General features: G+C 45.8%; 1 protein-coding gene across 1 annotated transcript; it reads left to right on the top strand.

Moving 5' to 3' along the window:
* Positions 1-8,590: 8,590 nt before the first annotated feature.
* Positions 8,591-22,318, top strand: LOC119434708 (N-acetylgalactosamine-6-sulfatase; the record flags this gene model as incomplete). Its single annotated transcript, XM_049659574.1, has 4 exons — positions 8,591-8,924; positions 17,680-17,803; positions 19,777-19,851; positions 22,216-22,318. Coding segments are annotated over exons 1-4 (416 nt in total), but the record flags the coding sequence as incomplete, so codon positions are not given.
* Positions 22,319-24,501: the final 2,183 nt, after the last annotated feature.

The following is a 24,501-nucleotide window of genomic DNA, read 5'->3' as shown; positions in this document are numbered from 1 at the left end:
CAGCTCTGTTATTAAATCTGTCCGTCACGTAAGACAGACATAACCCCTTAAGCAATGGCCTCCCCATTAGGACGACAGAAGAGAAGTGAAATTCTAGGCTGGAATGATGAGCGGCAACGGAGCCAGCTGTGGCAGAAGACGACGAACGCGTGAGCAGTGGTACGAGCGCGTTCGCGCGGTTGTGCCGAGGTGAGCCAACCCTTTCCCCTTGGTCGCCTTATCAGGCGCACACTACGTCACACACTACGTCATACATTCACAAAAACACGTCGTTTCAGACACAGGTGGCCGTTAAACCGAGCTCCGACGCGTCGGAAACCGAGCTTCGTCCGTCCATGGGTTTGTCTCAATGTCAAAGTAGCTTTTGCGCTGTGGTTTCTGCATTGAATAGGACGGTTGCGCAATTTCAGTGCGATGAAACGGTGCCGGCAGCCACTCATCACCCACAATAACAGAATCTGAGGAAAGGTATTTACAGATTATTCTTTAGGCATCGGTGTCAATGAAGCTTAAGATAATCGGTATGCCTATGGGAGAAGGCATTCTATATTTTTAGGCAAAAGAAACGCCTCTGGAAAAGGTATTTTGATAGTTCACACCAACATACCGTTTAATTGTGTAGTAGGCGGATAGTTAAAATTGTGATTTTGATTAAACATCAGAAAAACATTTATCACACAAAAACAAAAAGAATGGTCAGTAAGATGCTTTATTTTCGTGCACGCGCAAAAAACGTTATTTGACAAGATACAGATAACGTAGAAGAGTATCATATAATATTCAGAATGGGAAACAATGCTAGTGTACAAATATGCCATTTCCGATTGAATAAGAGTTGACGACGTGCAAGGTGATGGAGTCCCAGCAGAATATTCAGCATTCTGAGGAGAACCCCATTTTTATGCAACGTACAAATTGCCGCAACAAAAACGCTAATGAGCAGGCCGGAAGAATAGGAAAAATGCAGCATTAGGGGATGCTTTGATACGAGCAATAAGAAAGGCCCCTTACCTCGCAAACAACACTGTTCCTTGTCGGAACAAAGTTCTTCCGGCCAATGTTGTGCAGCCACTACTTCTTGCGCAAGCCATCACGCTTTCCTTGCGGTATCGTAAGAACTGCATAGCCATCATCACGCTTCTTGCTGCAGTTACATGCTCAGCAGCACGGCATAGCGCCAGCAGAGTGCACGAAACAGCGTGCAATGCTAGCCTGCGACGTTCTCTATACGCCGAGCCAGCCGAGCTAAGGCGCAAAATGGCGCGAACGAAAAAGCAAAACACAAGCAAAACGCAAGCTCCGCTCGTTTCCAAGGGCAACGGCAGGGAGACCAATCATAGTGCAGGAAAACGGGCGCAAGACCGTCTGCCGCGGAGGGGACTCGCGAGGGGCGAGGAGGAGGCGAGGAGGTCGCGCGCCGGCGGCAGAGTACAGAGAGTGGCTGTACTTTCCTACATCAAGGGACTTTAGGCGCAGTATAAAGCGCGCGTTCGTTGTGCTTCCGTCATTCTCTCTCTGTGCAACGACGTGCGAAACGCCATGAACAACGTCAACGTCGGCGCTAGTAGCAGCGGCAGCGCCACCGCCGCGGAGCAGAGGAAGGCTCGGGAAGCCGAACGTAAACGTCAGCGTCGGCAAGCGGACCCCGAACTTCGGGATCGTCTTCAAGATACCGCGCGCACAGACGCTAGGAATCACGTACGATCTCTAAATAAAGACGCAACAACTCCGTACAAACGTCTCCTCTCTTCTCAATACATTCTCTCACTCTAACTTTCATTGGGTTGTGTTGCCAAGGGAAACGAAACGGAAACTCGATGCGCACCCCCCGCGATGCTTTCGCATCCAACCATGGTTGCCCGTAGGGTGAGATGATGTGATTTTTTTTGTTGTTGGCTCTTTCACTCTCGCTTTTTAGGGGAGAGTTTTTCCGCGCGGACTCCATAAAATCCCGGATGCTAGCCATAGACAAATTCGCTGTGAAACAGTTATGCCTCTTGCAGTGCGTAAATAACTACGTTGCTAACAAAACGTATTGCTCCAAATGATTAAGGAAATTTGGTCTACCTTCATGTTACATCATTTTAGGGGGGACTAAGGTATTCAAGCATGGAGTTATTTTTTATATTTTAGAGTGATTTTGTAACGAAAATTGGGGCAGAAACCATCGAAGCTGTATGCCAAAATAAGCGAATAGCTTCTGCGGCCCACAGAAATCAAATGGATACACTAACAATACCGGGTGTTCAACATTAAGCTTTACGGAATTTTTAAAAATCGCCTGCGGCAGGTAGCATAATTCTTATCGTTGAATTGGGTTATTCGAAGAGGCGGATATTAGCAGCACGAGAAATTGAAACAAATATGCAAATAATAAAAAAATTGACTAATGAACTTCTTAGTTAATTACTTTACGACACATATTACAATTTAAGAATTGAAGCTGGTGAGTTTGTAAAGCGCATCCACTGGAAAGGAATTTCCAGGATGACACCAGTTTCGAGATATTATTTCCCAAAGTATGGGACGAAATACATGGGCATTCCTGTTACTTTTGTGCTTCAATGCATAAAATAGCATTTTGGTAAAAAACTAAGTGGAACAACAGCGCATTTTTACGGCGAGTTTGATGGCGCATATCTCCAAACTGGTGTCGTTCTGGAAATTCATTTCAAGTGGATGCGTCTTGCAAACTCACCGGCTTCAATTCGTAAATTGCAACATGTGTCGTAAAGTAATTAACTAAGAATTTAATTAGTGAATGCTTGTTAATTAGTTGAATATGTGTTTCGATTTCTCGTGATACTAATGTCCGCCTCATCGAATAACCCCGCACAATGATTAAAATTATGCTACCTGCCACAGGCGATTTCTAAAAATTCCGTAAAACTTAAAAATGAGCACCCTGTACGTCCGAAGTATACTGCTGACACCAATGACAGTGCTAATGCGATTAGATCTATCTATCTATCTATCTATCTATCTATCTATCTATCTATCTATCTATCTATCTATCTATCTATCTATCTATCTATCTATCTATCTATCTATCTATCTATCTATCTATCTATCTATCTATCTATCTATCTATCTATCTATCTATCTAGCCTCTTACGCCCGACCCAGTGACCCAAGTTGTCTATATATACTAGCTTGAGCCCTTAGGTATGTGCTCTTGTCGTGATATTATAGTAGTCGTTTCATCGTCGTCATCACATTGTGGTCATGCCGTCGACGTACAATACTGCTTCGTCGTTCGGTCGTCGTCGTCATTCCTTCGCCAATCCATCGTAATCAATACTAATAATGCTGTCGTCATTCAGTCGTGATAACGACGCCGTTGTGATGTCCTCGTCGTCATGCATTTGTTATCATACCGTTGTCGTGGTTAAAAAAAAAAAAATTGACTCTCCATCCCTGCCCTGCGAAAGTGGATGTCAAGCGAATCTGTGGAAAACCGCCACTACAACTGCTGAGGGGGGATATTCTCTATAAATGCGAAATCATTATGGCCCATGAAGCGAAAAATCCGGCGTTAACATCCGATGGTACCAAAACCCACGTTGCCAAATTTTGACGTCACGTTTGACATGATGACGAAACGTGATTACGTCATCACGGCAAATGTCGCGTGATGACGACTCGAACGTGACGTCACGCGATGACGACATCGTCAAGTGATGATGCCACCTGATGACGTCATTTGATGCTTCTTGTTGGAGAAGCAGCACACTGCGGTTCCCGCTTCTCTATAGATATACACTGTCTCCGGGGTCGGCCTATGATGACGTAACGCGATTACTTCATCACGTCAAACGTCGCGTGATGACGTGATCGCACCAAAGGTCACGTGATGACAACACGTCATACGTTACGTTACGTGATAACGGCATCATCACGTGACGACATCGCCTGATGACGTCATCGTAAAGTGATGATGTCACCTGATGACGTCATGTGATGCCTCTTCTAGAAGCAGCACACTGTGCGCTTCCCGCTTCATTGCACTGTCTCCAGGATCTGCCCAAATTTTTATGTGAGCACGCGGCCACAAAAAATCCCGACCAACTAGAAGCTACACGAGTTGTGTGTGACGCGTGTACTGGAATGGGACTCCTCTTTCGCGCTTATCTAAGAACACTCAGCACATCTAGCGCCGCAGCCGCGAAGCCTGCGCGTGGTGCAACCGCGCAGCGGGACTACACTGCAGTCGCACTTTCTGGACTTACTGCGCCACCATGCCGAATATTCCGAGCTTAGCCTCTGAGACGAGAAGCGTGGCGCGCCGGTAATGCTGGGCATTGTTCCCTCGCTTCCTGCACACCCAGTGACCCAATTTAGCGAGAGGTTCATTGAAAAGTGGCACATACCCAGTGCATTCACGGCGCAGCTCGCTAATACGTTGCAGGGAAAGATGTTCACTGAAAAGCGGGTCATACCCAGTCCATTTGTGGCGCAGCCTGCTAAAGCGTCGGGTGGCTGTCCTCTAGGAGACCTTGTGACGTGGGTTCGGTTCCACTCAGCATCGGAAAAATTGAAGGGATCTTTTTCGTCATTTTAGAGCGGCACGTTCCCAGTGGCACATACATATGGTTGGCGTCAAGGACGTTCATTGAAGAGCGGCACACACCTACTGGTACATACATATATAGTGACCCAAACTGGCATCAAATAGGAGCATTGAAGTGCTCCACGTCGGCGTCAAACATAGTTTCATCGAAAGCGGTACTTAACCTGACCCGCATCTACAGTGACCCATGTCGGCGTGAAAGAGATTCGTTGAAGAGCGCCACGTATGCAACATTGACGCATGCTCAGCGACCCAAGTTGTTCCGACGTTCGGTTTCGAGCCCTGTTGCCTCAGTACAGCAGCCCAATACGCTATACCACTCGACCACGGACTACCCAGGTAGATACAAACATGGTTAGGTAGCCCCCGGAAAGTGCGCGAATTACCCGTAAGAATACCAACGCAATAACAAGATCCTTTCAATTTTTCCAATGCTGGGAGGAATCGAACCCACGTCACACGGGTTCCTCAAGGACAGCAACCGGACGCTGAAGCAGGCTGCGTCACAAATGCACAGGGTATGTGCCGCTTTTCAAATAATGTCTTTAACGCCAACGTTTCAGCGAGCTGCGCCATGAATGCACTGGGTACAATGAACTTCTCGCCAACTTGGGTCACTGAGTATGTGCTGCGGAAAGCGAGGGAACTATTCTCAGCGTTCGCGGGCACCGGCGCGCAAGGCTTCTCGTCTCGGAGGTGACGTGCGGACTCTTCGGCAGCGCCGCTATATTTCGCTCCTATCAAAATGCGGCCGCCGTGCCCGAGATTTTATCCCGCGACCTCATAGCAGCCAACGCCATATAGTCACTAAGCCACCTCGGCTAGCATGCCGCCGTGGTTGCTCCTTTGTAGTCATTCCAGCTTCGCCGTCCGATTATTCTCATAGTGGTCGTCACACCAAGCATCGTGATACACTCGTCATCATCTAAGAAAATGGCAGCATATCCCATTGTCCTCACGCTGACGTAGTTATACCATCGTCATAATTTCAGAATCGTCATCCCATTGACGTACCGCCGTCGTCATACGGCCTTCGTCGTTCCATCGAAAGCGTAATTCCTTTTTCGTCATTTTATCGTCGTCACTGCGTCGTCGTCACACAGTCGGGCTCATGGCCGACCCTAACGAGCGAGTAGGTAGGTAGGAAGTAAATTTATTGAGGTCCGGAAGAATCTTCACCCCGTTTTTATTGGGGCAAGACTGCTGGCCGCTCCCACGTTGAGACGGGAAGGCCAAGCCTCACTGCCGCATCGCCGTGGGCCTTCTGGACAACCCGGAGTTGATCAATCCATTTGTGGCTCTTGACCAATGAATAAAAATGCTTCCGCCATCAATACGTGGTCCGTGAAAACTTTATTGACAATAAATAAAAAAAATTAAAAAAAAAACACGATGGTTGGTGCCCTTAGTCCAGGGCCCCACTGGTACGAGCGGCTCGCTAGGCTTGGTCCAAAAGAGCCAATTTGCTCACCCGGCCCTCGTCCGCAAGCCACGCCTACCACTGCTTTTATTATTAGTGGATGTTTGTGTATTATTGGGCTGCCTATGTTCGCAGGCCTCTTGGGGCATTTCCATGTGATGTGCTTTAGTGTGGGTGTGTTTGTGCACTACGGGCACTCGTCAGTGAACCTCGTGGGGTGTATTCTGTGTAGGTGGTGCGGGTTGGGGTATGTATATTCGTCTGAACACGACGCCAGTCCCTCTCCTATTGGCTGTTCAAATTCGAGGGAGGATGTCCAAAACGTCTCCGCTTCTGTCTTCGCTGTAAGAGGATGTCACGAGAATTCGCTGGAAGGTCGTTCCTGGGCCATGCCGTTGCTCGGACGTTTAATCCTCGAGCAATACAGTCTGCGCTCGCGTTCCCTGCCAGTATCTCGTGTGCCGGACAACATAGGATAGTGCGGTGCCCTTCTAGTTGATTGCCTAAAATTTTGATTATTGATTGGTGTACCGTACCATTTAGAAACAGGCGGCAAGCCGCTTGTGAGTCAGATGCCGAATTGGTTTGGCACTTGACGTCCTGGGCCCGTATTTTGTAGTGATGCCTTTCCGATGCTAATGCCTTTTCGCGCTTTTCGCGCTTGGTCAGTGGTCAGATCGACGGTCCGCTACGTTATCAATGGAATCAGCTGCCCGTGAGCGGTGGGTGATAATACTAGTATAAAATAAAGCATAACGCATCACTACAAAATATCCGGCCCTGAATGGCCAAGGCGATGGCTACAGCCTGTGCCACGCATGGCGAGGAGGTTTTGAAGGATGCTGTTGTTATGCTGTTCTGACACCTAGAGACTACGGTGAAGGTGTCGGAGCTCGTTCGACTATAGCATCCGTGTAATACACTCCCGTTACTTTGCCGAAACGCTTGTGAAGTGTCTTTGCCCTTGCTCTGCGTCGTCCGGGATGGTACTTGGGATGCATGTTCTTGGGAATTGGGGCCACCGCAATGTGCGATTGAACGTTGCGGTCTATCTGTGCCATTTCCTCTCCTCAATACTGCGGTATCAGGGTAAAGCTCAACCTCGCCAATATTTCCCTGCCCTGTGTTGAAGAACAAAGTCGTTCTTTCTAAGCATATACCGTCGCGACTGCGTACTCGTCAAAAGTATTGTGCAGACGTAGTCCCTCGAATCTCTCTGTGCTAGCGCATTCGTGAAGATCGAGGTGGCTTTGAAGGTTTTTCTAATTATTGGGTTTGCCTGTATTATCTCTTGTTTCGTCAAAGCCTGATACGGAAGGGCATATGTGAAGCGGCTAATTACGAATGCGTGGACCAGGCCGATGGTCTCTGCCTCAGTTAAGCCGTCTCTGATTCTTGCCACTCTCCGTATCATTTTAGCCCCGTTTCCCGTTACCACCTTTAGTTTTTGAAGTGTGCGTGATGTTCCAGCGTTCTGCTGTATCCACATCCCCAATATTCTGAGTGTCTCCACTTCTCGAATCGGCGCCTCGTTGGGAGTCAGAGTGATTGGCACACAGTCCTCTTTTTTGCGTATTTCTCACGCACCCAAATGAATTCCGATTTCTCGGGTGCGCACACAATGTCCACCGCCCTCTCGTATTCTACGACTGCGTCTATAGCTTTTTGAAGAGTTTCTTGCTTGTCCCCATAGGATCTCTGTTGAGAACATGAGCGTGATGTCATCGTCATATATCGCACGGCCGAGATTCGGGTGTTTATCTAGCTCCAGGGCTAGCTTTCTCATCCCCACATTAAATAGTAGTGAAGAGAGTATAGCTTCCCGAGGGGGGCCTCTGCCGGGATAGCTGAAGGTGTCGGACCTCGTGGAGCCAAGTCCTATTGTAGCCGTGCGGTCACTGAGGAACGAGAGCACATAGTTATAAATTCGTGCTCCGCAGTTTACCGCTTCCATTCCCTACAAAATAGTCCCTACAAAATAGAGATGATGTCGAAGGCCTTTTTGGTATCCAATGCCAATTTGGTATCCAATGCCAAGGTAGAGAATAAAAGTTGCTTGCGGACGCGCATCCTCAGGATTGCGCTTGTAGAACTGCTGTGACAAAATTCACGAGACTGCAAGGTTCATTTCCTGGTACTCTGAACCTTACGACCATTCGACAAGGCTGGCCTTCACTTTGTACTAGAACTCTGGATAGCTCTCCTTCTTCGACTTCCTTTCACCCTCGAACTATTGCCTAACGCGTTCAGCTCAGTACTTTTCAATGACGCTGCTCTTCAACACCAAGAATTTTCCCACAACAAATGGCACATGCGCAGTTGCACATACCCAGCGGGCTCAAGTTGTACAATCAGCAAGACAGCAGCTGGCAGTCGCAAAGGGGAGGCAACGAAAGCTTCGCTTTGAAAGATAACATTGTTGTAACGTTTCGGTGCTATCTGGGTTGGCTTCCAGCCGAATCTCACAAATAAAGGAGACAAGAAAAAGCGACAGAGAGAGAGAGAGAAAAAAAAAAGAAAAGAATACGCGTGTAAGTGTAGCTTATCGCGTGTTAGACTGATACCAGATGTTGGAAAGGGGATGGACCGGATGGCGGTTCGCATCACAGATATTCGCCGTACGAGACACGACTTCCGTAGCATGTCAGGCTGCAGACGCTATTTGTTGGGACCTGGGACCCACCTCTAGGAGAAGGTTTACGTCCGCGGGTTGCCTGGCAAGGAAGCGTTGTTTCTATTAAGTGATGCGCACTCTGCAGAACGAAGGCTGACAACATTCCGTCGTGTGAATTAGCACCTGGCGACTTCGTGCCGTGGACGATGCGACCGGCGAAAAATGCTATTCGCGCATTATTCCTGGGCCTCGTGGTCTTGGAGACAGCGCAGTGCTCGTGGGAAGCCAGACCAAACTTTGTCGTCATGGTGATGGATGACGTAAGTAACCTTCATATAAGCTTTGCCCAAGCAAAGGAAATCACCTTAGACTGCGGCTATGGGACCTCCTCCTGTATAAAAGACCCCATCCAAACATGTACATTTCTATTGCACCAATAAAAAAAAAGTGAAATCTGACGCCGCTTTTAAGACGCGTGCGCACGTTCATCTAAACAGCCGAGAAGCACTTCGTGGCGCCGCCATGCATCTTCCATTGGCAGAAATCAAACCTGCTCACATCTCGTAATTACCGCATTTGTTGTGTTCATGTTGCCATCATGCAGGCCGATATGTGCGATCCTAAATGGCACCTTGTGGATGTCTTGTAAAAGCCATCGCTGTGTCTTGCGGTCTTGGCAAAGATAAGCGTGAGAACGGACATTCTAATTTTGGCGGGACTTCAGTAGAGCACTCGACAGGATAAGATATACCTTATTCTTCTCACCTCGCCCAACAGGACGACGCATTTAACTGTATGTACAAGGCTAAGAAACCTGGAGATATTCTCACGCCATCGACACGCTCGCAAACTCACAAACTTTCTTTAAACGAAAGTAAAAACAGAGCCTACCAACTTTCTTCTAACATGTGTTAATAAAAAGCAAAATTACATAGGATGTTAATAAAGTTGATAGAAAGTTGGAAAGGGTTCTAAAGAAAGATCTATTTTTGTATGATATATAATACCAGTTAAAAAGTAGTGCTTATATGAAGAATTAACTGTGTTGCTATAGCTTCAGAAACGCCTTCAAAGTCGTGAACACTCGCTGCTGCGATGCGCTCGGTGAATATGTACTAAAAATTTTAATGCGATTATCACTTTTATCGTATTTCACAAACTTTCTGCGATCTATCTATCTATCTATCTATCTATCTATCTATCTATCTATCTATCTATCTATCTATCTATCTATCTATCTATCTATCTATCTATCTATCTATCTATCTATCTATCTATCTATCTATCTATCTATCTATCTATCTATCTATCCTCTTTCCCGCTAACTTGGGTGACTGGGTATGTGCCACTCTTCGTGGAACCTCTTTGACGACGACGTGGGTCACTGGCTATGTGTCATGCTTCAATGAACAAAAAAAGTCGCAGTATCACCCGAAAATAGAATAGAGAGTTTTAGAATAGGGGCCCCAAACGTTTTGGGGCCCCAAAGAAGTAGCGTCGACACCACTGCGCATGCGCGAGACGCAAACTGCGTTTGGGTTTTGCGTTGGGCACGTATTTCACTGATTTAGCGGGAGCCCCCAAAAGCTGCCTCAAAAACTTTGCTTCAACAAACATGGCGGCACCCATCGAAGCGACGGCTCGAACCGAGTACCAAACGGCTCGATTCGTGGTAACGCGTGAAGTTCATAAGCTAGGAGAAGTGACTGCGATTATCGCTTTCTCTCAACTAACGTGTGTAATGAAGATTGATTCATTAGACGCCGCTGATTCCGAATTCGATTGTCGATTTCTTGGCTCGTAGGCCTAACGTGGATTAGCTTGGCTGGTGAAGGCACGTCAAGTTGGTTACTCAAAAACAAGCGCAACAAATCGCTTGCTGCTAATCGAATAACCTCTCAATTGTAATTAAACGCAAAACCACGAAAGCCAAGATTACTCTTCTTATCATAAAATTGTATAGTTTATTTTAATATTTATAATAGTTTTTCTTTGACGCCGTAGTGGCGCTGCAAGCGCAAGACGCTATTCGCAACCCAAAGCCCTATTCTAAAACTCATCACTCCTGCATGCCCCAACGCTACCACCCACAAAGCTCCTTGGGGCCCCAAACTTTTGGGGCTCCTATTCTAAAACTCTCTAATCATTGATCGCGACAGCAAATTAGTGGGCAACTATACGAAGTAAGGATAGTAGTTTTATCGGCCGTGTAAACTTGTAAACATAAGCATACTAGCTAAATGAACAAGCATGGTCTCACGCGCGCGCAAGCAAGCATGAACACATCTCACTCGATGACCGCGGAAAGTCACTGTAATAACGCTGGAGCGAGGAAGCGTGGCAGCAGCAGCGAGCGAATTGACCTTCGTGCTGCGTCTGGTAATCAACGCAAACTAAGCCGCGAAAACACAGTGCACGGCGGACTGCGTCCCCGACGCAGATGGCTTTCAAGATACAGCGGCCGCGCGGCCGGCCTGGCCGCCCGGAATAGACCCCCCCCCCCCCCCCCCCCCTGGAGCGACGGAAGACGGCGCGCTTCCTTTCCCCTTTCCTCCTCTGAGTGCCGGCTCATGCACCCTCTCACGTTTTCGCTCCCACTTACCCCTCCCCGTTGGCGCTGAGCCGTGCTCCCTCAAGGGCTGCAGAAGATAGCGTCAACCTTTCCCTTTCCCTCAAGAACCACTTATCATCATCTCACGTTTTCACTCGCACATCAGCATACGGTGCGCGGCGACGATTTTGTCGCCCTTGGACTTTATACGAAACATCAGGTGACGGCGATGCAGACATGCGCCTGGAGTGTCCATATAATTGCTATCGCAATAAAAAAAATTTTAACTTCTACGGCGCTGGGCAGAATCAAACACGCGTCACATACTATTAGGACAATTTTGTGTGAAAATATATTCACACACGCGTCGCGCGCGGACTTCGCGGCAGCACCGCTAGATGGCGCAACATGTTCAGAGGTAAGCGCGGCGGAAGAGCCCGGCTGCATACACTCCTCCACCTCCTCCTCGTCATCATCAGCCTATATTTTATTTCCACTGCAGGACGAAAGCCTCTCCCTGCAATCTCCAATTACCCCTGTCTTGCGCTAGCGTATTCCAACTTGCGCCTGCAAATTTCCTCATTTCATCACTTTACCTAGTTGTCTGCGTTCCCCAACTGCGCTTCCCTTCTCTTGGCACCCATTCTGTAACTCTGACCGTCCACCGGTTACCCATCCTACGCATTACATGTCCTGCCCAGCTCCATTTCTTTCTCTTAATGTCTATTACAATATCGGCTATTCCAGTTTGCTCTCTGATCCACACCGCTCTCTTCCTGTCTCTTAACGTAAGGCCTACAATTTTTCGTTCCATCGCTCTTTTTGCGGTCCTTAACTTGTTCTCGAGCTTCTTTGTTAACCTTCAAGTTTCTGCCCCATTTGTTAGCACTGGTAGAAAGCAATGATTGTACACTTTTATTTTCAACGACAGTGGTAAATTCCCAATCAGGAGTTGGCCATGCCTCCTCCTCATACATTACGCATTTCGGTGATGGCAATACGGTGTGTCGTCACATTGCTTCAATTCTAATCGCATTAAGCGGGAGACACACGGTCCGATACGGCGTCCGACCCGCCAGAACGGCAGCCGGAAACGAGTCGTTTTGCCGTGCCGAAGCGCCGGATCAGACGCCCGGCGTGCGACAAACAGGACAGGTTTTCATCGTCCGACGACCCCGACAACAGCACCTTCGTTTGGACGCAGCCAATGACAGCGCAGCTGGCGCGTGACGTTCTCTGACATTACCAGCTAGTGGCGTAGCCAGAATTTATTTCGGGGAAATGTTGCGGTGATAATGGGAGGAGGCGGATCACGTCTTCGACCCTTCGGCCACAATTAACAGCTCCGATGGGAACCACTCGGGTGGTGTTACGACTAAAGGTGCATGGACAAACTGTGCAGCGGGTCCTTGGTCTTTAGCTGGTAAATGTATAACATAGGACTAAAGAAACTGCACGTGTATGCGCGAATTTGTGTATTTAGAGGGAGGATCAGAGGGAAATGACGCATCGGTAGCCCGGCGGAGCCTTAAATAACAAACACCCGGAACTACTGCATGCTCTAAGTTCCAAAAACCAGCTTGATAGACGTCTCGACATGAGCTTCATCGGTGGGGAGACAGGCGCTGCCGTCGGCGTGGCGTATCTAGGTAGGTATATCACATGACAACGGCTTGCTGCGTCTGCCGAGTCCCTCATGTTGAGAGGAAGTGGGAAACAAATGTCTGTATAGTAAAACCGCGCGTTAGCCTTTTACTGTTTTATTGCGATAGCAATTATATGGACACTTCAACCGGATTTCTGCCGTCGGCGTCACCGTCGCCGTGAGGTTCCGTATAGATTCCAAGGGCGATAAAATCGTCGCCGCGCGCCGTATGCGCGAGCGAAAGCGCGCGGAGGACGCACGCTATCACTGAGGGCGAACTCCCCCGCGCGCTATCACGGAAAGCGAAAGCACGGTGGAAAGCAAACGCGATCGTCGCGCGAAAAGCCGAGGGGTTGTAGCAGGGAGGGAGGCGGGGCGGCGCTGTGCTCCGGCACCAAAGGCGTATCTTGCCACTCAATCTCCCACACGTAAGCAAGAAACGGGAAGAAGGGGGGAGGGGGGGGGGGCGCAGTTTTCCTCTGCCAACAACTTCTTCTCTGCCCTTTGCCTGGCGGTGCCGGTCTCCCGCACCGTCTCTTATCTCCACACGGCTCTGACCTTTCTATGCGGTGTGCATTCGCCGCTCAGTTTCCGTTGAAGCGATAGACCGCACGATTCTTCGCCCGCTGCAGCGGCTGGCTGCGCTTGCTGCCAGCGTTTTGACAGTCGTTGTCTGCGGTCATTCAGTGTGATCTATTCATGTTTGCTTGTGCGCGCTGACACCACGATTGTTATTTCAGTTAGTAAGCCAATGTGTCCAAGTTTATGCACACCATAAAACTGCTATCCCTACTCCGAATAGCTCTCTACTAATTTGCTATCGCAATCGATGCTTTGCCTTTCGGGCGAAACTGCGACATTTTTTTTCTCGCCGTCGTTCATCGCCTACTTACCTGCTTAGAAATAGATTCTTTTTTTAAATCATAAACAGAATTTCTAAAAATCACCTGAGACATTTAGCGCAATTTTACTCCTTGAGCTAGATTATTCTCAGAGGCGGATGTTATTTGCGTGAGAAACCTGATGAATATTTGACTAATTAACGATGTGGTGCTAATTAACCTTTAAACTAATTACATTACGGCACATATTGCAATTTGCGAATTGTAGCCAATGACTTCGAAAGTCATATCCACTTGGAACGAATTCTGAGCATGACACCAGTTTCGAGATATGCGTTCCCAAAGTTTGCGACAAAATGCATTAGTGTACCAGTAATTTTTGAGCTTCAATGTATAAAAATACACAAGTAAATGGAACAACAGCGCGTTTTTCACCGCAAGTTTGACAACGCTTGTCTCAAAGACTGTGCTATAGTTTCAAAATTCATTCCAAATGAGTGTGTCTTGTGAAAACACCGGCTTGAATTCATGTATTGCAATATGTGTGCCAAAGTAATTAGTTAAAAATCTGATCAGTGAAATTATGTTGATTAGTCAATTATGCATTTTTATTTTCAGTGTGTCATGTCCACCTCTTCGAGTAATATAGCTCAATGAGTAGATTTGCCCCTATATATGCCACAGGCGATTAAAAAAATTATGTTAATGTCCGAAAAAAAAAAGAACGCTCTATGCACACTGCTATACACCAGCAGGAGGAACTGTTCTAAATATCCGACATGGTGGTTGATTGTACTGCGCTGCCGTTTGTTACCAAGTCCAGTGTTCCACTCTTATACTCAAAAGACAAGATGCCGCGACAAGCATGGCCTATTCGGGGCGCTCAATAACACTGCATTACACCAACACAGTAAGCTCTTCTACAAGGAATATTTTGCGCACAAATTAGGATCCAAAGCGTGGTGCAGCCGACGTGAAGTGAACACGCGTTCGTTAGCCTTGCCACGGATTACGCGGCTAAGGGAAGTTAACTCACACAGATTGGTTAGCGACAGTAGCAATGCCACATATGAGACTAGAGTCTCACCAGCTTCAAGCGGCAGCAAATCAGTCGATGGATGTCGCGGCTCATAAGCAAAATACACGCGGTAAAAAATGGTACGAGTTGGAAAAAGCAAATTCCTTAGTTCGTCATTGTAATTTGCCGTATTATTAGGCAGTACTATAGTCTAGGAGATCCACCGAGAAACATCTTTGCATTAAGAAATGCGCGAGAATTTTCGACGTAATAAGCGGACCGATTACGTTCGCGTTGCGAATATCACAGGTTACTTTATCCGAAGTCCCGCCTATAGCGCCCTCACGACAAACAAACTATTGCTTATCGTAAATTGCACGTCAAGCACTCGCTGTGGCTCCCATTATATTGCCGTGCTGAAATTACTTTGAAATTTGGTGCAGGCGCTCACAATGCACTCCACATGGTATATATAAGAGCGATCGTCCATCGAGCGTCTGGTTCATCGGACTGCACTGCTCCGTCATCGATGGTTGTGGACGCCCCTCTGTGACGCGGCAGCGCATGCACTGCGCGCAGGCAGTGAGGCACGGAATGGAATTGAGTAAAAACACGAATACCTGAAAGGCTGCCTCGGCACGTGACCAAATCGAGCGCAAGTATAGTGCAGCACGGTGTAATACCTATACCGCACTGTCGGTGTTACAATCACTAATGCACAGCAGCGAGATGTCTCACAAACTAAGTCTGCGTGTGACTACAATATTAGACCGCAAATGACTGAGACATGACATCTTACCTGTCTGCTGCGATATTCTTTCGAGCCACCAGTGGCACTTCAGAAACAGGGCAAGCGTAGTGCAAACGCTGTGGCAGTTTCGGTTTTTTGACCACTCTGATATGGAAGAGCTCTGTGCACGCATGGCTGTGGGCGACGTGTGGGGGCAGGCGCCATGCATATATACAGGTGTCCAACTATCATGCACCAGTATTTAAAAAATATGTAAATGCAACGTAGCTGGACAGAACCAAGGTAATGTTGTTTGCTGTCGCTTGGAGGTACTCAGATTGTTTTTTTCATTCCGCCTAATTACATAAGTAATCTATGGTAATGAATCAGCTTCTCAAATATTATAATTAGATAATAGTGTGAATGAGAAAATTTCAGAGCAACAAAAACTCTCGATACAGCTTCCTGTTGCGCAATACGTGATACATGCGCGTAAAAGTGTTTTTCCAAGCATGAAAGAAGCCCGCGAATGCATGCAAAATTGCCGCGCGACTGGCCGCTCGAGGCACTTTGCATGCATTCGTGGGCTTCTTTCACGCTCGGAAAAATACTTTTATGTAGCATGTATTGAACAACAGAAAGCTGTATCGGGAGTTTTTGTTGCTCTGAAATTTTCTCATTCACACTATTATCTAATCATAATATTTGAGAAGCTGATTCATTACTATAGATTAATTATGTAATTAGGCGGAATGCAATCTGAGTACCTCCAAGCGACAGCAAACAACATTACCTTGGTTCTGTCCAGCTACGTTGCATTTGCATATTTTTTAAATACTGGTGCATTATAGTTGGGATACCCTGTATATTCCATTTCACTTCTATATTGGCCACAGCACTATGAGCAGTGAAATTTATTTGAAATAGAATAAAATAACAAGAACACTACAGATGCGCACGGGAAATATGAAAAAATAAACAAACAGTGGAGGACTCTGTCTGTCCTGCATTATTTGCCCTCCTTGCAATATCTGGAGAATGCCATAGTCCGAGTATAGTCCCGAATAGAGCGTACACGACTCCTAATTGCAGCGTGACGCGCAGTTCTCGCATCTGGCCATAAATATAACAAGTTAAGAACACATGTCAGATGACCTCATCTGGTCATCATGATGAAGATGAAGTGCACCCTATTTTATGTAGAGATGGTATGAAAATAAAAAACCGCGATAAAGTGGCAATAGACCGGTGAGCGTCGCTACGATTTATCCTAGTCTACACTTGAATGACACACTTAAAGCGTAAACTGACAGCCTCAAATGTAATGTGTTTCTATTAGCGCAGAAGAGCTATATGGCTATTTGTCTCTCGCCAACTTTCTGTTAGTTGGTGAGACAACAAGTTGCCCAGGAAAAGTAATTAAGTTACTTTGCACTAGCGAAAAAATATCTTAGTAGAGTGTACTAATTACTCAATTTCGAAAAGCACTTGAGTAAAACATTAATTACTGAAAAAAATAGCCACTCGTTTATTGCAAGTCACATGTTCGTAGAGAATAATAATAAAACTTAGCATTACCAAAATGCCATAATTGCGTGAGCCAAACAAATAACCGAAGATTAGTTGACTGGCGCTTGCATATACAGCATCAATGTGATCCGCGTTATTGGGTTTTAAATGTGCCTCGGGGAACGGCTTCGACGCGTGTGCCGCGTCCACAGAACCAGCGGATAGCTTCGGAAGAACGTGAGTTTAGTGCTCAACAGGCTGTCAGTTATAACGCATCGTGGCTGCTGTGATGAGTCGTTTCATGAGAGCTCCCGCATTGGTGGTGAAGAACGGGGATTCAGCGCTGCCGTACTGCGCGTACAGGCGTCTTCCTATCGCGAAACTAGGATCGCGTTCGGAAGTTGAAATAGTAACGATTGGTGCAGGTGAACGCCATGATATTAACGAGAAAAGCTATCACGCGCTGCTTTCGAGTTTGTGCATAGCCTTCTGACGGGCTCTTGACGCCCATGAATAAGGTTCAATGAACGGACGGATGCTTTCGCTGGTCACACTTACGCAGTTGCAGTGAAACGTGTTCAACAATTTTTTTTCTTGCCTTATAGAGCAAAAAGGTCGAAGCAACCAGATATCGTATTGAAGGGGGAAGAATCGTTTGAAAGGAAACTGACGATTGTCTTGACGGGGAACATTTATTGGAGACGGAGCTCCCCGCTGCGTCTTCAGCCTCTCTTGAGGGGTGAAAATTGCTTAAGCAGGAAGTTTCGCCTTCTCCTTCAGATGGGCTGGGGAGACCTCGGTATCTTCGGTCAGCCCGCCAAAGAGACTCCCAACCTGGACGAGATGGCGTCCGAGGGAATGCTGTTCACCGACTTCTACGCCGCCAACCCAGTCTGCTCGCCATGTGGGTGAACGAAAAACATTCATGATTCTGATTATCGTCGAAACATAATTGTCTGGTTGATCACATAGAGTAAGAGAAACAAGATAATGCCATAGTCATGGCCTCCTGAAACTGCTCAAAGGTTCCAATGACGTTCAGCACATTAACACAGCTAAGTGAATTTACACATGACATCTGTATTAACCTCGACACGGGCAGCCAAATTGACGCAATCTTCATTGACTTTTCAAAGACATTTGATACAGTGCATGATTCATTCGAAATTTATATATAAACTTGACGCCATCCTTAATAATCCCCGCCTTCTCAGCTGGATTTTTAGTTTTCTTTCCGATCGATCTCAATTTGTGTCCTTTAACAGAGCTAATTCCATGGTGACAGAGGTGCCCTCAGAAGTGCCACAAGGTTCCATGTTGGGTCCGTTGCTTTTCTTGATCTTTATAAATGATTTGCCTCGTTACATAACCTCAAATCTACGTTTGTATGCTGATGACTGTGTATTATATCATAAGATTTACTGCTTTCATGACCATTTACAGCTTCAAAAATCATTTTTTTTAAATTTTAGCTCTTGGTGCGCCACCTGGCAAATGACAATTAACATCCGTAAAACCGTTGTTATGACTTTCACTAATAAAACGATGCCTTCCGTTTTTACTTACAAGGTTAATAATACTCCAATTCAGAGTGTTAGTGAATATAAATACCTTGGTCTTGTTTTCACACCCAGTATGTCTTGGTCCAAGCACATAAATTTAATAACCTCAAAGGCACTGAAAAAGTTAGTCTATCTGTGCCGCACATTGACCACAGCCCCAAGGGATGCTAAACTACTGATGTATAAATAGCTAATCCGGCCTATACTAGAGTATACTTCTGCTGTCTGGAATCCGCACAAACAATGCGACATTAATCAAATTGAGGTCATCCAAAAGAAAGCGATCCACTTCATATGCCGTAGGTACGATAAGAATTTTTCACTTTCCACAGCGCTTTCATTCCTAGTCTTCATCCCTACTCCCAGATCGCCGACGCACGGAATCACTGAAGTTTCTGCATTGCATTATTAACTCGATTCTCTTGCCGTATATCTTCAGATAATTACCTAACTCCTGCAAAACTATCTAATACTAGAAGTCACCATCACCTAAACATCGCGCCTTATTTTGCCCGTACGGACATCTTTAAATACAGTTTATTTCCCTGTGTAATTGAATACTGGAATTATTTGCCTGGTCCTACTCGTTCTCTTTCTTTAAACTTATTCTTAGCAACCATTGAATAGTTTTGGTTTCTATTGGTTTGTATTGTTCGTATTGCCTGTATTATTTGTCCTTGCTCTGCTTTTTACGCCCATTCCTGCAAAAGCCCGACAGGGCTGCAGTATGTACAAATAAATAAATAAATAAATAAATAAATAAATAAATAAATAAATAAATAAATAAATAAATAAATAAATAAATAAATAAATAAATAAATAAATAAATAAATAAATAAATAAATAAATAAATAAATAAATAAATAAATAAATAAATATACCGGGTGTTTCAGCGAACACTTTCACAAATGTTTATAGGTTGCCTGTGGCAGATAGCACAATTCTAGTGCATGAGCTGGTCTACTCGAAGAGGCGGACGTTACTTGCACAAAAAATTGAAGTGCCTAATCGACTAATTACCAAAAATTCACTAATTAAGTTTATAACTAATTACCTTATGGCCCATATTGCAATTTACAAATTCTAGCCGTGGAGTTCGGTTTCGAGATATTAGTTCCCGAACTTTGCGGAGAAATGCATTGGCGTTCCGGTTACTTCTCTGCTTCAATGCATAAAACGACGTTTTGTTAAGAAAGTAACTGGAGCCCCAATGCATTTCTCCGCATCATACGAATTGCTTAAGGTGCCCCTTAGTTTTTTTTTTATCTTATCTTACAATTGGAGATAGCGAGTACATGACTGAGGACTCTTGCAGCACGAGCGGCACTGCTCACGGGTCGGCTGCCCATCCGGAACGGGTTCTACACGACCAACAATCACTCCAGGAACGGTACGTATACGCATACATAGCCGACTGCAATATAGCCGGCCGCCTATCACGCTGTGCATAGCGCATTTGCGCCATTTGAAATTGGAAGCAGCGGTGCCTCCATGTATGATGGTTTACGGCTACGAACGAGCATCGAAAGCCTACTACTAAAAGTTCCATTTGGTCTCACGTGAATGTAGTTAGGTAATGAAATCAGGGGCGCTATAACGTAAAATGATTCCAAACTGTTATGATTCTAAACTCCTGACGTCAAATTTACGTAACCACCGACGCAAGCATCGGGCGGTGACCCGCAGCGTTGTCTGAACAACCCAATCAAACACTCTCCTCGTTTATAGGAGGTCACCTTTGTTCGCTTTCAAAACCAATAACATTGTCTACACTCAGCGGTCTTTCTTATCTAATTGGCTGACAAGAGGCGAGGAGCACGCTCTAGTGGAGATGGTTTCGATGTGGCCGAGCCAGTACAGTGAAAATAGATAACCGCATGAAGAGGGTGGTGCCGGCTTCTCCGATTGGTCCGCTTCATCTTACTTAGCTTGCCGTGGCTGGTCGAAAATCGCGGCGGCGTGCAACGGAAGGATAAGAATGCCGCTAAAACGGATCCTCAGCAAGGAAGAGTTGGCAGAGCGATGTCGTATACGTGCCGAAAGGGCTCGATAACGTTTTACTGCCACGCAAAAAGGTTTATCATGCGCAAATAAATGCATGCTCACCGGCAGGTGCGAGTAGCGAGGGCCTGAGCGATCGGTGGGCAGCCATCTTCTATTCCTTTCGGAACGGGGCAGTCTGTGGCTATTCAGGAAAATTTTCAGTTTTGTTCGGCATATTCATGCATTTTTTTCGCGTCACGTCACTTTGACGTGGTGAGCTTTCGCGGTTTTGTGAGGTCGCGTGACAGACAGGCGAAGTGAGCGTAGCCAGAAAACATTGGACCAATAGCAGAGGGCTAATGGTGAAAAGGCGTCGAATCAGGAATGATTATTTTTCTTTTGTGCGGTTTAATCATGCATAATCAGTGTGTACACGTTATATCAGATGGGGAGCTATCGCGGTTTTCGTGACGTCGCGTGACAGACAGGCGAAGTTGGCAGTGGCCCGAAAATGTTTTGACCAATCGTGGAGGCTGATTTCAGAAATTGGCATCAAAACATTTTGGAATCATTTTACGGTATAGCGCCCCAGGACTCGCTAAAACCTGCGCTGCCGCTGCTATGATCAAACTAGCGAGGAATGAAAAAAGAAATGCTGATTTGAGCGATTTCTCTGGGTCTGGAATGCGGCAGCAGCATGCTTTAACATTGGTCACATAGAACACGCAAAACTAAGGTTTGCATGAGAAATTACTATCAAAAGGGAGCTTGTCTTATGAAGACGATAGTCTTTCTTGGGCTACCTAAACGCGAAAAACTTTGTCCGTCCGTCCGTCCGTCCGTCCGTCTCTCTCTGTCTGTCTGGCTGTATGACACTCGATTCAACTGCCCGGCCAAAACCAACCAAGCTACTAGCGCTGTTGGTACGGGGTCATACAGGTCAACATTATACAGCGCAAAGGAAATATCAGGCCTATTTGAGGCAAAATATATGTACATAACCGTGATTCGCAGCGTTCATTCAATTAAGAATACACATTAGACTGATTTTTACGTTAGTAAATGAAAAATCAACGCGTTAGAAATGGTGTCGAAGAGGCACTACGCGTTCAAAACAAGCCGACTGAAGCCGCGGCTCTGTAGCCAGCTTTAAGCCAACAGTAATAAAAGGTCCCAACAAATGGCACGAGAGCAGGGCGAACGCGGGGAAATTGAATTGAGTTCAGCAAAACCTCCGTAGCATCCATCATGGGAGGAATAAGAGGTGAGGAGAAGAGCGTGAGGGGTGGGAGGGGGAGAAGAGAGGGTGTTACGTATCAGGGGCGGCAGAAGATTGTCGTCTTTCGACGTCATTTGCAGCGAAGCAAGCAGATATGCGGCCAATTTTTTTTCTAAATTATGTTTCTCTAAATTATGGTGACGGTACTGCATCTTGCTCGTTTTAAAGTGCAGAGTTCAGATATACTCCTCTTTCTTGGCTGCAGAATTCAGACTGAATGTGCGCGAAGATTCGGAATACAGAGGGCGTCGACAGATTCAGTATGTGCATGTTCTGCGACGCATTGTCGAACCTATCGGGAATAAGGGTGTGCGAGTAACGAAATATTTGTACCGGACACGAATATTTTAAAAAATCAGTTTTGTGTATGAAACTGAACATGAGATATTATTCTATGTCCAAGAAGGACGTATTCATTTCCGCAGTGTAGGCCGCCTGTAAACGCTCACTTCCTTTCTTTCTTCGTCCTATATTCGGCACTTTCTGGCGCAGCGTATGTGTCGCCGAAGGTTGTGGGCGGCATACCGGAAGAAGAGCTGCTCATCCCAGAAATCCTTGACGAGGCCGGCTACAGAAACATGATCATCGGCAAATGGTTGGTACGCCGTCCCTGCTAATATTTGTGTGGCTTCTGCACGCGATATTCGTCAGCAAATTATTGGTGCCGCGTACTGGTATGCCTGCTATAAAAAATTAGCGTAGCTTGCACTAGAGGCGCAATGCTAAAGAGACAGCGGAGTTGATTGGCACCTAGATAGTTCTGGCTTTTGGGCTAGGCTAAGCACTACCACGTCATCTCCAGCATTTTCCGGAATTTATTGATTATTGATCGATTATCGATTAGCAATTGATTGGCTATCGCAAGGTATTGGCCACGTATTTAATTGGGCTAGGCTAAGCACTACCAAGTCATCCCCAGCATTTTCCGGAATTTATTGATTATTTGTCAATTATCGATTAGCTATTGATTGGTTATTGATTGGCTATCGATCACTGACTAAGCTTAAATAGTCCCAACCATGCTTATCTAGACGTAGCCAGGCTTCGCTGAGCCTGGCTACGTCACAGCATGGGTATGTGCCATCGCGCTATGACCCTTTCTGCAATACCCGCCAGAATCGGCCCACATTTTCTGTTCGCGGTTGACACATTACGCCCGCCTTAAACAGCTTTGCTGTTAATAATAATCGCGTGGCTTCTGTGCACGGTGACGTTTGTATGACACAGACTTCATGAAGAAGAGCAAAAAGCGGCATTTGCCGATGTGCATATTCCAGTGCTGAGCAGTATCGAAGATACTTGTATCTTAGATACTCTTTGGGTATCTTGTATCTGTATCATGATACGTCTGGCAAGAGATGTGTCAGTATCTGTATTTCCGATACATGAAAGAATGTATCGTTTATCTTAAGATACAAGATACTGCTATCGCAATATCACCGTGCGAAACTATGAACGTTGGCTGAACTCCGCTTCTCAAGCTGATACTGCTGTCACTAAGCCACCTGAATAAAACTAAAGGCGGCGACATTCTTTTATCTTTCCGCCAGAGCCCTCCAGCGAGGGCAGGCGATGAGGTATGCGCGTCCCTATTGGTGTAGCAGAATCACGTGGGGGCGCTCGCGCCGTCTCAACAAAAACAAGCGGGCGAACGTCTGGGTGCAGACGACCCTTTGTTTTCTTGATTTTTTGTGTTTAGTTGCGTCTGTGCTATGACACTTGCTCGTAGCCGCCGTACATTTTTGTGCATACGCGTTATCTGCTACATTATACAGATCTATAATAAGAAATTTGCGACTATATCGAAGTATCTTAAGATACAAATGGAAAGTATGGTATCGTACACAATAATTGCGGTAGTATCTTGTATCGTATCATGATACAATTGCAAAGTATTTTTGCTCAGCCCTGGTATATGCTACACGAATGTTCCACAGATACTCATATGATGGGTAATAATAATAACAAAAAAGAAACAGTAAACTTATTTTGTTCATTCATTTAGAAATATCTTGTAGCCTTTATTAGGAACAATGGGTAAAGGGGCGGAGGGATGTTTACAATTGCACGTATAAAGGAAAGGAAATGAGCAAACATAAAGTCACAAATGCAAGCATCGTGGCCGCATCAAACAAGGAAATACAAGGATGAGAAGCAAGAACAAATCGGAGAATTTAGATGAACATATATAGGGTAAATGAGAAAGCCAGAAAGCAGAAATTAAAGAAATGCTCCACCAACCTATAGCAAGAAAAATGCAGCGCTAATGGTAACAATGAGGTATAACAGCAAATATGACATCAAAGAGTAATAACGATAAAAGCAATGCAAGAAATACATAGTGTGAAAGGATAAGCTAGCTCTTGAGCAGTTTATCTATTTGAATTTTGTAACGCATTTTAAGGTCGTACATTTCGAAAGTTGTGCTATAGTCTTATAGGATATACCTGCTAAGCAGACATGACTTTACGACTGCCGCTTCAATTTCACAATTAAACATGTGCCGTAAAGTAATAAACAAAGTAAATTAGAAAGTTTAGGATAATTAGCAAAATTATCGTTGAATTTTCTTGGCGATAGTTTCTAAGAAAATTTTTGACGAAAATTTTGCTAATTGCCTAAAACTTGCCAGTAATGTCCGCCTAGCCATGTAGACTGTATATCTGTAAAGATGGCAGGGACCTTGATATGACAATTTCTTTTGAAATAAAGTGTTCCGCATAAAAGAAGTCCCCTGGTGAATGTAGTGCGCGCCTACTAGAATGATTACAGCATGCA

Source organism: Dermacentor silvarum, unplaced genomic scaffold (assembly GCF_013339745.2).
Source record: "Dermacentor silvarum isolate Dsil-2018 unplaced genomic scaffold, BIME_Dsil_1.4 Seq184, whole genome shotgun sequence".
NCBI classification, from domain to species: domain Eukaryota; kingdom Metazoa; phylum Arthropoda; class Arachnida; order Ixodida; family Ixodidae; genus Dermacentor; species Dermacentor silvarum.
The sequence above is the reverse complement of the archived record's forward strand: the minus strand, read 5'-3'. Positions and strand labels throughout refer to the sequence as shown.